At 37.5% G+C, this 13,640-nt stretch overlaps 1 protein-coding gene across 1 annotated transcript in view; it reads right to left on the bottom strand.

The window, feature by feature from the left end:
* Positions 1-140: 140 nt before the first annotated feature.
* Unc-76 (fasciculation and elongation protein Unc-76) overlaps positions 141-13,640 on the bottom strand; it is a 44,188-nt gene continuing 30,688 nt past the window's right edge. The window contains exons 2-7 of the mRNA XM_028317980.1: positions 6,943-7,051; positions 5,878-6,009; positions 5,352-5,472; positions 3,299-3,555; positions 2,842-2,917; positions 141-2,486 (exon numbers count right to left, since the gene is read on the bottom strand). Of these exons, the coding sequence (XP_028173781.1) occupies positions 2,404-2,486; positions 2,842-2,917; positions 3,299-3,555; positions 5,352-5,472; positions 5,878-6,009; positions 6,943-7,051 (778 nt within the window). The 3' untranslated portion in view covers positions 141-2,403. The remainder of the gene's footprint in view (positions 2,487-2,841; positions 2,918-3,298; positions 3,556-5,351; positions 5,473-5,877; positions 6,010-6,942; positions 7,052-13,640) is intronic.

A 13,640-nucleotide genomic window follows, 5' to 3' on the forward strand; every position in this document is an offset into this window, starting at 1 on the left:
TTGATTTTGGCAAGAATTAGCAAGAAAAACTATGTTCTTCTTTTCATAATTTCAAGAAATTATTTGATTAATAGTGTCCCCATCAGTCATTAGAATATACTAGGAATCTTCAAATATTTATGTAAAAAATAAAAATGCAATTCCGCTTTCAAGCTCCTTTATTTCAACCAGGTACCGGTCCTCACACGGCCCGTCAGTATACCGATCGGACGCCAAGGTGTGACCCGTACTATGAAACGATACTCAAGTATTAATGCTCAAGATCGATTGGTCCAAATATTCAGCGATAACCAATCACAGTCCTTGAATCTACGCTTGAGTTTGAATTAAGTTTGAGCGTCGTTTTAGAATACGGGTTTAAATCTAGCAACAGTTAGTTTTTACATTTGAATCGTTTTTGGATTAACGTCACACCTTTTCCTAACAACAAAAGCACAAAACACTTTTCATATGCATTCTGTACTTAGTTCGTGCAGTAGAATAATAAGGATAAGTTACCCATTTTTTGCATTAAGAAAATAAAATAAACATCACCAATAAATACGAAAATAAATAAAATTCATTGAATTAAACGATAATAATAGCTGCCTAACGGAAAAGGTGTGACGTCTTACAATATTTCTCTTCAAGCCATCGCCATTCGTCCATCAGTCCATATTTTATTATTTTTGCACAACAAATAGGTGTCCCATCACTATAAAATTCAAAATGTGCGACAAAGCTTCACAGTAATTTAGCGAACCGAATATCAATTGAAACAATTTTGAAATCACAACAGATAATTTTACACGTACCATGCATTATAATCGGTTATATTTCTCTTATAATAACTTCACTGACATTATTAAATTAACAAATTATGACTAAGAGATGTTGAGACTAGATGTAACTTACATATAAATTGTTAACAACTATGTTAATTATGTATTTCTGTGTAAGTGGAATATTATAATAGCTGGTTCACCGGCTGTTTTCACTACAATGCTAGAACTATGAAAAACTAAGAAACAAAAATATTCGATGTACAAATAAAAAGACAGATCATTTTGAAGTATAAAATTAAAATATCTTATTTAAAATAAATAAAAACTACTATAATTTAGAAGCTGATTAAAACTATTTACAAGCCTCTGCAGCAGCTGGTGTTGCCTTAAATAAAATTTAAATTTAATTCGAAAGGACAATTCCATTTTCATTATAATTTTATTAATATTTACATTATTTATCGAACTCACATTCTAACAGAGACAATTGACAAAAATAATGATAAATATTCTGGTATTCAGGGTTTCAGAAAGTTAGAAAGGTTGCCTTTTATGGTTAAATTGATTTAACCGAATCATTATTATGAATTAGTTAAAAATTCAACACCAACCAAGATAATCTTCTCACCATGAATCCCAGAGAAACTTAAATAAATGTAATATCAGTTAAAATAACGTATTTAAATCTAAAAGGAAGCATTAATTAACTACCATACGATATCACAGTTCATTTATGCAAATAAAGTAATTAATAAAGACAGCTCGTTACAAACGCGCGGTCAAGAAGTTATGGCAGGGTTAACAAAATTGTATCTAACAGCGTTTTCGTGACTATTCTCCTAGTTATTGTAAATATTCCGTGCTATAGAAGGGACAATGCATCTATCTCTTCCTAACAATCGCTATGGCGTTAAATGTTAACGATAAGTCACGTGACTTCTCTATTTCAATTACAATCTGGTGTTACCTGTTATAAAAATCACTGAAGATTAAAAATCTTGATCAACGCCATTATGTAAGTAAATATTGGTTAAACAGACAGAACAACGCTTAGATATCACAAACTTTCACATAAATATTTCAACATAAACAACACGTTTTAAAACAATATCAAAGGTAATAATATCAATTGTCTAATTGTAAGATGTGTATTTGATTTTTATACTAATGTGTGACGTGACCTATACTATGGGGCTCTACATCAGACAGAAATAAATTATTACATTATCTATTGTAGAAACAGTAATTGCCTTTGCTCAAGTAGTGTCTCGAATTAAGAGGCAATGATCAACAACTTATGTAACTCGGGCTATAGAATCAAGAATCTCATTGATTTGTGTCGGTTGATTAAATTCAACAATGATTGACGTGATTTTACAACTCAATCGACTTAATCGATTTATAGAAACGAATGAATCGATGACACAACGAGATTTAAACTCATTGTTTGTCATTTGTTTACTACTAAACTGTCTCCCCATAGTCATGAACAGCTATGAAGCGATTTCTTAATGATAAAAAATCTAAAATAAAATTTCGTCTCAATAATTTCTATGTTTAAAATGACTTTGATATTAGATTTGATGTTAGTGCGCAATATTGAAATGTTCAATGAAGAAATTGGCTAGAGTCTGGGAGTTTAAGTAGGACAGAGTACTTTGAGGATGTAGTCAGTGAGGAGAGTCGGCACGGTGGGGCTGTCTTCGTTGATCGCCTTTAGAACTGTGGAAGAAAAGACAACAAATTGAAGTAAGCAAGGTTATCAACACTCGGAAAGATTTGTAAATGTATAAGCTTGTCGCGCTGACCTCTTGCGTATTCTGACTCATTTGTGAGTTCTAAATTCAAATAAATTACATCAGTTTGAATTTCCTTTACCTCAACTTTCGTTGCGCGACCTATACTTATGAAGCAGCATACATTTTTGAACTTCATGCAGCAGAGAATGATGTGTTTTGAGTCAAATTCTAAGTTTTATCAATTAAAAGTTATGAGGACAACCTCGTGCCTAAGAATGGCACGTTAAAGCAAGACAGGCTTGAAGTAAGTTAATGGTGGGCTAAAATTCGTTACTTACTCTTGATGAGCACTTGAAGAGACTGGTTGTCTGGTGGTCCGTTGTCGAGGTGGAAAGGAATCACAGTCGTTAAATACTGAAAGCAAAAAACACGTCTATTAGATTTTTCTAGCTGAAAATTTTTGCATTTTTAGAAATACGAGCTTCATTTTGAGTGCAGGGTTTTACTGAGACATGTTTAAGAAGACTAATTGCAAAGAAATAATGGCCCTTATGACTTTATACCTCTCAAACTACTACAACCGAGTGTTGGTTACTTCAGAGCAGAATAAGACCACCCACTTTCTGTGGTTAAAATACGAAGAAATATGATAACATCAGAGGCCTCGCTTCTAATCTATCCGAATTCTGTATAATGTGGGGAGTGGAGGTTAAATTCTCCATCTGCCTCTGGTATAATCCGAAGAAGGTCGAAGTTCTTTCTGCAATAGACTAAATTGGTGGGGGACTAACTTACCTTAGGTTCCGAACTGCTACCATTGAGGTTGGGCGAGCGCGGGGGCCCTGGCCGCTTCTTCTTCTCTATATGGTGCTGACGCCGTTTGTTCTGCACTGCCAACAGCAGAGATATAAACGTGTTCTTGAGCTCTTTCTCGTACTCAAGCTCGTCTCGGAGAGCCAGCTCCGCGATCAGCGTCTCAGAAAACTCGCGGATCAAGACTTCTAGCTCCATGAATATCTCGTTTAGTTGAGCGAGCGAGAGTTGGCGAAGCTCTGAAAGTTAATAAATTGGGTTGTGAAATGGTGACAGATTTACTCTGATGGTGACAACAACTGTATAGGAAAACTATGGCTGTTCGGAAAAAACATGATTCTATGTTTTGGAATGTGAAGTTTTCGGTCTGATGAAGCCATGTCAGAGGATAAAATCGTTAAAACCGTTCTATATAAGAAAGATGAAGAGTTGCGACTTTTTCTAAATAAATCCGTTTCTGGTAAAAATTACTGGTATTTTCTTCTTATTAATGTGCTTTTTCTCTCTGTTAATATTAAATTTATAGATAAATAGGAAAAGTCTTTCAAGAGGAACGCTAACGCTTTCTTTAAACAAAAAAAAAACATTCGCACGAATAAACTTCTTTTCAGTTTACTCGTTTCAGTAATTAGTTCCTGCTGGCATTTCCTCCAAAATTCCTTGAACCGTTAACGTTCTAATTTTAAAATTTCAAAGCGCAACAAAATTTATGATAACAAAGTGATGTGCAAATCAATCGAAGCGTCCGGGGTGAGTGACCTGCGATAAATTGGTGCAGTAACAGCTGGTAGGTAGGTACTGCGTACTAACTGCTGGCGCTGGCACACGAAGTGCGGGTAACGTCACTCTAAATTAATTAAGCGTTTGAGAACGCGATGTTCCCTCAATGCCAATCGATTTCGAATCGTTTTACCGATTGCTTATTTGGTTTCAAACAACGATAAATCAGCTTTCCGTAAGTTAGGTACCTAGAGCTACTGGTGTACTTTTTTGAGCGTAGTTGAAGAAAACCTAAAACTCTATTTTTTTAAGACATTAAGTGATAAAATTAAACAAAATCTAGGCCATTTGCGTGAGCCAACGCAGATTATTCACCTTATTAAAAATATAATACGTATTCATTATTAAAATTTGTAATGAGTGTTGTGTTGTTTTAAACATGTAGCCTAGAAAATAAACTAACGAACACGTAAAACCAGTGCACTACAACATATTTTGCCATCAACAAGAAATCAAGCGTGGTTATAAAGATGCTTGCGATATAATATTAGGTCAGCCTTGATTAACACCGAAGAAAATTGACGTCGAGATAATGAAATTCTCACGGCAAAAAAGTCGCGTAATAACTCGACAAAAATCGCGGGAAATGTGCGAATCCTCATTATGTCATAGGGGTTATGCGGCAAAAAGTTCCCTTGTCGAGGTTCCAATGTAATGAACTTTGCTTCGCCGTACGAGACTGGTTTCCATAATCTGCACCGAGTTGTTACGAAGTCCGTTTAATATTGCGCCTTTTAAAAGTTTCTCTCCATATAGGTCGAGGCCGATATGATTTATGTACACGAAATTAAGTTGTACGATCATTATGCAAGCATTAAATAACGTAAATTTTACAGTGTGCTTAGTGAGAGTGGCGTTTATCCCTATACTGACTTCGATTTCCTTCGTCTGAGGTATCCAGTGACTACACTTAGGTCCAAAACATTATCTAAATGGGTTTAAGGTTTAAGTTTCAGAAGCTGCGCCACTTCGAACTATACATATTAGTGCAATATTCATTTCAATTTTTCCACACTAATTCCCGTGCAAATGATATACTTAACAACACAGTTTACCAATGCTTTACATTTACAAAAATTTCCTATGTACAGTAAGTCTGTCAAACTCCAAACAAAAAACGCCGGTTAACGTTAGTTTCTGTTAAAATTAGGTGGTGCAACTCAGCCCAAGAGTTCATCTTTAAAACAAGACCCAAACATTTTTATCGGAAAATTTTCAGAGCTAAAGTTTCCCTTGAAGCCTGAAGGACACTTACTGTCTTCGTAAAGCGGCGAGCTGAGCACCTCCTTGCCTTTCTCGAGGGCCTCGTTATACTCTATGATGTCTCCCTCCGAGGAGGGCGTCTCTTGCATCATGTCGTCTATCTCTTGGATCACCTGGAATACAAGGACAAACGTTAGTTTTATAGACATCCTTTAAAAAAGGGAATTTTTATGCGCCTGCAAAATTATTGTACGGGAACCTTGAAAATTGACTTGTTGTTGATTACTAAATTGTGTCATTTCCAATTTCCCAGCCTCTTTAACTTTTCTAGTTTCTGTATACCCGATTATAATCTTTTTTTTTTATCCCAAACGGAGAAGCTCTTGGCCTGTATCTTACCTGATGGTAAGTGATGATCAGGCCGAAAAGTAAAGCTTCTGTATGATAAGTGTATGTATTGTATTACTCCTGATAGCAATTAATTTAGAAAATCAGTAATCGTTTCATACTATAATATACAGAATTATAAACACTTTCAGGTTACCACAGCATGTGCTGCTGTCAAGAGTCATACATACCTCGTCAGCTGTCTTGACTGGGCACTCGTGGTCCTGGTGCAATCCTCCCAGGATCAGTGCGTGCATATCCAGGTCTGAAGACACGGCCTCATCCTCGGAACTGTGGATCTCGTCATCTGGCGTCATTGAGCCCTGCACACCAATAAATGTCAGGTAAGTGGAGATTAACCATGATAAGTGAAGTTTTTATTTTTGTATAATTTTTGAGTGGTATCCTACAGTACACATGCCACGGCTTAAGAATAAAGACTGTTAAAAGTGACAAATGTAAATGCAAAATTTAAGACAATTGTTAAAGGGATCTACCCGCATGATTTTAAAATTATACTAATACCAAGCTAACACCAAAATTGATAATGTGTCTTGAAATACAATACAATGTTAAATTTCACGGTGAACGGACAAATTTTAATGAGGTTAAAAAGATTCTCGTTGAACAATGCGCGTCAACTGATACTTCTCTTTTTGCGGTGCGGTCAGACGGTGTTGAGTTACTGGGAAATAAGAACAAAACCGTTGAACTTTGTGAGGCGGTCGTGATGATGTTATTAATTGGGCTCCAATGATAACGCCGTCTAATTGCGAGCCAGAAACATGACAATTCCATTTTAAATCGGTGACTAGTCATGTAGAACATGAGTCTCCCATTTTAGATTGGTCCACATGTGTTGTCAGTATCTATTAGCACTTGAATAAAATTGATGGACGGAGCTAGCAGACTAGACTACCTATAATACAGTGTGAGTCTTGTTCACATATGAAAATAGGTGAAACTAGACTTATTTTTTCCTTCGATAAAAATGGGTCTAGTTTCACCTATTTTCATATGTGCACTTTATCAAGACTCACACTGTATTTCAGTCACACTTTAGAAGATCTTTTCAGACTAGTTATGGCTGAATACCTACTGCTTAAAAAAAGCTTCCATGGAACTTTCTTCTAAAGTCTAATAGCTCCATGAAATCTTTATCACGCATGTTTCTCATCAATCAGACAGAAGATTGTTCCACTCTTCACTTTGAAGTGAGTTAACTGCATTCAGACAGTCGTAGTTAGATTTATTACCTTCTTATCGCTCAGGTTCAACGTGGGGATGTGCATCTTCCTCGAAAACGATTTCGTCCAGTCGATGGGGAGGATGTTCCCGAAGTTTCCCGTGATCGTCCACCACATTCTGGAAAAGAAACAAACGAAAATCGTTACTAATCTTCGTAGAACGAGTTTAAGTTAACAGTTTAACTATAAATTAAACGTTTGTGACCGTTTCGAAAGGTCATTTAATTTTATTGCGTCTGTAATGATCCGATTATGTAAAAGCGGTCAGAATTTAAGCGGGATTATAAGTTTTATTAGTTGAAGTTTTAAATTAATGTAATTATAGTTTATAATCTTTGATTACTAACACAATTACATAAATTAATTTTAATAGGTCTTTTGATTAGAAGTACATGCATCCAATTAGAGTAGGTACTACATTTTGTGGTTCTACATACTTAAAATTATCTACGAGTATGTAATAATAAGTAAATAAGAGGACGTATGACATGATTTTAAGTGCTTATGTTAGGTTGTAAATAAATTGGTCATTGTTAAGTTTAGAACAATGTGGCAAAAAGTAAATGACCACATGTGGCTTGCAGGCTCGACGTCTGTTACGACCTTGGCTCCTTAAGGTCGTAATGACCCAACTGTTTATGATGAGGCATGAGTAACAGGCTAGGGCTGACATTTGTGTCGTCTTTGGTAAAGTGAATATACTCGTAATAACGAAACCTAGCGTAGGTAAAATTTTAAGCGATACAAATTTCTTTTTATTTACCTAAAAGCCTTACAAGTTTCAGTCAAAATTTTAGGTGAATTACGAACAAGCGATTAGGATTTTTTCTTTGTTGATGATGCCAAAACTCAAACATAAGTAATTGCTATCGCATCATTTAAGAAAGCATGACTTGAGAAAAGTGGGATCGACCTAAAGAATATTTTTCAAGTTTTATTACCTTTAAGTTAACATAGTAATAGAACGCTATTCTGCGAGATCAGTCCTTTCCTGTCAGAAAAGATTACAGTTTTGGATACAAATTCTGGAAAATTCGGGCCTTGGCTATTGCAAACCCTAGTCCATAATCCGATGGGAAGAAGTCAATTGCGTCAGAGCACAGGATAAGTAACCCCGACTACTAATTCACGCGGCAAGGTCGATGGAACTGAAATAGCGCCTGAAATGCGTTTGATTGATATTACAGTATTTTTAGCCGGTCGCAATTTGGCAGATATGAATACAATCCACTTGGATTGAGTTATAAAAGATGAATAAATTCATGTGGGCCATTCTTATTCTTACGCATTTTTGTGTGAGATGTAAGAATAGCATATGTTTTTAAAGAAAATCAGTGCACTGTATATTAATTTACTTAGTAAAATACCTCTATTAACTAGGCCCAATATCATTTTTATCATAAAACTATTAGAAGAATATTAAAAAAAAGTTACAAGTCCAAAATGTCACGGACCGTGTAGTGTGAGATTCCCGGATTTGGACATACAATATTTTTTTCTGAAGAGATGTTATGTTATTTTGATAAATATTACAGTAATTATGCAAGATTAATACATGTTATATAAGACTGTTAAAAAATTATATCAATAATAATTACCATTTTTGATTTTGAACACCAAACATTGTGTGAGCAGTTTTTGTGTCACAACCACGTGCGCCACTTTAAATATGCGTAACTCGGTAAAAAACTATCTTTGATATTGACATCCCTTGCTAAGTTTTTTTAGAACAGTAACATTGTCATCTTATTAGATTTGCAAATGGCTGAACGTAGTGAGTGAGCCGCAAAAAATTATTTCCTATTTATTTGAAAAAAGGGACAACCATAACACGTCCATCCCGTGTACGGTTTTTAAAGGTAGGTATCAATGTCACGCTATTGTATAAAACATAATTATGTACCTCATGCAGTATAGTTTCAGATAATTGCACAAGATCTGCTAATTCACAGATAGTTTTTTGGATATATCGGACACGTTCCAAATTGTCACGGCCATGGTATTAAAAATGTGTCACTACCGCAAACTATTTAAGTACATGGTCGTGACATTACAACGCGTGGTTGTGACATTCTATTTTTATTATTTTAATAGTTTTTGTTGTTCTGCTAAATTATTTTGTGTATTGTGCAATTTTTAGGAGTAGCCTTTTAGTAAGTGTACTTATTTTTCGCTAGTATGATTTTCTAGATGCCACGAAGGAAAAATTATTGCACTTTCTCATTTCTGCAGTAATATCAAATTTTACTGAGACAGCTCCCGGTAAAGGCCCTGCAGAGGTGGTCGGAGTTGTTTTAAAAGGAATTGCTATTAACCATATTTTTAGTGGTACGGTGACTATGAAACATGTTTAAGTTGTCAAAACCAACTGTTATGTGAATCCTACAGAAATCTCATTTGATACTCAATTAGGTACCTACTGTGTTTAAGATTTACTAATTTGTTTAGCATATTATCATATCGAAACCATGTAGGTAGCATATCGGAAGCATGATCAGATAGTTCCAATAATAAAAAGTCTATTTTTTTATTATCTAGTAGATATATTAACTACCTGATGGTATTTTTGGTCTCAATTTTAATCAAATTTTTGGATGTTCAGAAAAAAGTACATATTACCAAATAACACCTTTGTTGATGAAACGAATTTAGTGTATTTTATTGTTAATCAATTTAAACTATTATGATATAAATTTAACAACATAAATATTATTATTTACAGTAAAAATTTAAAACTGTCACATCCGTGTCATGCAGTGTCACAACCGTGTTTACGTAGGCTATTTTGTTTCCTTTCCGAGGGCTTTAAGGTTGTCCATATACATCAAAAGTATGCTTTTGGTTTATACTTTCGATACACATCGCAAAAAGTTTAAAAAAAAATCTTTAATTTTAAAAAAAATATTGGCACAAATTTAAGAATGGCCCATGTTGTACATATTTCAGTTTATCTATGCTATGGCTAGTTTGTACTCGATTCTTCTCGTTCGTTTCGCAAGCTGCCCATGCCTTTTTATTTATTTCTAAATAGTGTTAATATCTTTAATTAACCTTTTAGAACCAATTAAAGGTAATCAGTGGAGAAACGAGTATATTTCAGAAAACGTGACAAAGAAAATATAAACACCACGTTATTTTTCTGTTCCGTTTTGAGCAATATGATGAAGTGTCTGGTGGTAGTATTCTCCCCACCAGTCTGTAGCTGTACCCTGCCATGAGTCAGCCGGAGACTCAAATTGGCGCTAATTCGAGATCTCGCGGTATGCCACAGCTCAATTGAGGAATGTGTCGCTTTGCATCACGTATGGTATAGTCAGAAGCATCAATACTCGTTATCGTCCTTAACTCCATGGTATAAAGTCCAAAAAATGTTATTTGTGAGATGCGTGCACGCCTGCATCTTCGAATCAGGATCAATTGCCCGCTTTTTTACCTTGGACTGACCCTAATTAGACAATTTTACGTTTTACACGTCTACAAGATGGCGCTAAATGATGATTAGATGTCTGTGATCATTTTAGAACAGGAACTTTCAGATTTTGTAACAGAATTGAAAAGAAGCAAATACTTAAGAAAACTAAAGGAGAAATAGGTCAGTCAGTATATAAGTAGGGACTGAAAGTGAATCCAGTTAGAATAAATAACCACTTGCAGAAGCCAGTTCTTCCTTGCACTATAATTTTATACATACTTGGAGATTAACGATTAAATACTGGCATGACAAAGTAACGCATGTGCAACCCGACTTAACTATAGCTTCTAAAGTAACCGTGTATACTTAAAAACTGCAATGCGTCAGTTATTAAGCATGTCTCGCCTGAAATAATCATAGCGTTGGACATAATTGGTCGCTGATAGATCTGGCGCGATATTTACAAGCTGTAATTTATAAGTCTGCGTTTTCCGACAGAGGCTTGAGAAAGCCAGATAAACTGCGCGGGCGCACGGTATCAGCGACACTTCGCACAGTCACAAAATTGTTGTAAAATCGCACCTAATACAAATGCATAAGATACACTTGATGTGCTGTCGTCCGTACCTATTTGTCGCATAAGGTCACGCAATCTGGATATGGTCATGTAGCCCACATTGACAGATGTTGACACGTTGATTGTTACTATTAGCTCCCTGTAATTTAAGCATTTAGACAATTTAGCAGTAGTTATGCAGATGAAATGGAAACATGTAATTTGGACTGGGTTGATGATAATAAGAATTAACCCAATAATCGCGCTTATTTTCGTTCACAGAAGTACTTAAAAGGTCAAACATATTATGCGGTGTTGATAGTGAGATACCTAATAATTGTTTGTTTACGATTACAGTAGGTAGGAATGTAGGTTTATATTTTTAATTCAAAATTAAACTAAAAGACCATCAAGACGCAAGAGGTTTTTCCTTGTAATATCCTCTTCTACACTCAAGAAAAGTTATGTAATGTATTTACTTCGTTCGTTCGTTCGTTTCAGCCGAAAGACGTCCACTGCTGGACAAAGGCCTCCCCCAAGGATTTCCACAAAGACCGGTCCTGCGCCGCTTGCATCCAGGTACTTCCCGCGACCTTCACCAGATCGTCGGTCCACCTAGTGGGAGGCCTGCCCACGCTACGTCTTCCAGCTCGTGGTCGCCACTCAAGAACTTTCCTGCCCCAGCGGCCGTCAGCTCTTCGAGCTATGTGCCCCGCCCACTGCCACTTGATTTTAGCGATTCTGCGGGCTATGTCAGTCACTCTGGTTCTCCTACGGATCTCCTCATTTCTGATTCGATCACGCAGGGAAACTCCGAGCATAGCACGCTCCATCGCTCTTTGGGTGACCTTGAGCCTTCTTATGAGGCCCATAGTAAGCGACCACGTCTCAGAGCCATACACCATCACTGGCAACACACACTGGTCAAATACTTTTGACTTGAGACACTGCGGTATTTCGGACGTGAGAATTTCGCGAAGCTTCCCGAACGCTGCCCAGCCGAGTTGGATTCGACGATTAACCTCTTTCTCGAAGTTGGACCTACCTAACTGGACTGTTTGTCCCAGGTATACATAATTGTCAACAACTTCGAGTGTAGTGTCTCCAACCTTCAGAGGAGTGGGTACAACACGGGCATTTGACATAATTTTTGTCTTGTCCATGTTCATTTTAAGACCCACTTGTTGAGAGGCTCTACTGAGGCCATCGAGCATTGTGTTTAGGTCCTCCACGGTCTCAGCCATGACTACGATATCGTCCGCGAAACGAAGGTGGGTGATATACTCGCCGTTGATATTTATGCCGAATCCGCTCCAGTCCAGAAGCTTGAAAACATCTTCCAGGGCGGTGGTGAACAGTTTCGGAGATATGACATCTCCCTGTCTCACCCCTCGCTGCAACTGGATAGGTTTCGAGTTCTGATCCTGGAGGCGGACCGACATTGTGGCGTTTTCGTACAAGCCCTTCAGCGCTTCGATGTATCTATAGTCAATTTGGCACCGTTGGAGAGACTGTAGCACTGCCCAGGTCTCGATCGAGTCGAAGGCTTTTTCATAGTCCACAAACGCCAGACAAAGTGGCTGATTATACTCCTCGGTCTTCTGTATAATCTGCCGTAGCGTATGTATGTGGTCTATGGTACTAAAGCCTTTTCGGAAACCGGCTTGTTCGGGAGGCTGGAAGTCGTCGAGCCTGCGAGCGAGACGATTCGTAATGACTCTCGAAAAGAGCTTGTAGACATGGCTCAGAAGTGAGATGGGTCTATAATTTTTCAACAAGGTTTTGTCGCCTTTTTTGAAAAAAAGTATCACCACACTTCTGTGCCATGCCGTAGGCGTTTTTCCCTCAAGTATGACGGAATCGAACAGCCTCTGAAGAGCCTTTAGTACCGGCGTTCCGCCTGCTTTCAGAAGCTCAGCCGTGATTCCATCATCACCCGGTGCCTTGTTGTTTTTCAGCTGTTTGAGAGCCATTCTAATCTCGTACAGGCTGACGTCCGGGATATCTTCGGTGTAGTGTCGGGTCAGTCTAGCTCTTGGGTCTTCGGCTAGATTTGTGACAGGTGTACGTACACTCGTGTATAATTGTCCGTAGAACTTCTCAACCTCTTCCAATAACTCAGGCCCCGACGAGATGTCTCTGCCATCCTCGGTCTTCAGCTTGGTCAGTTGACTTTGGCCAACAGACAGATCCCTAGCGAACACTTTAGAGCCTTTGTTACGCTCAATCGCCTCTTTAATACGATCTGTATTAAATTGGCGTAGATCGCGAGTCAAAGACTTGGAGATCTGTCTGTTAAGATGCCGATACTGAGCAGCATCTTCAGAGGACTGCAGAACCAAGTTTCGTCTCTCTTCCATAAGTTTATTGGTGAGGTCAGAGATCTTTTTGGTTCCTTTTGGACGACGGGTTTTAAAGAACTTAGACCCAGTCGTTTGGACAATTTCCACGAACCTGTCATTGTATTCGTCCACATTTTCGCAGTCTCCTAGGCATTCGAAACGATTTTGCAACTCGAGCTGAAAGCTTTCGGGGTTTTGGAGTTGGATGGGCGCTGGGCGGAGCGTAGACTTCATCAGTCGACGCCTCTCGAGCTTGGGTCTGATATTCAATGTGCCTCTTACCATTCGGTGATCGCTTCCTGTTTTGACCGAGTTGATCACAGAGACATCATTGAATATATGCTTCTTCGTCGACAAGATGAAGTCGATCTCATTTTTTATAGCGCCATTGGGATGC

This window comes from Ostrinia furnacalis, unplaced genomic scaffold, assembly GCF_004193835.3.
Source record: "Ostrinia furnacalis isolate ACB-3 unplaced genomic scaffold, ASM419383v2 OfSCF6580, whole genome shotgun sequence".
Taxonomy (NCBI): Eukaryota; Metazoa; Arthropoda; class Insecta; order Lepidoptera; family Crambidae; genus Ostrinia; species Ostrinia furnacalis.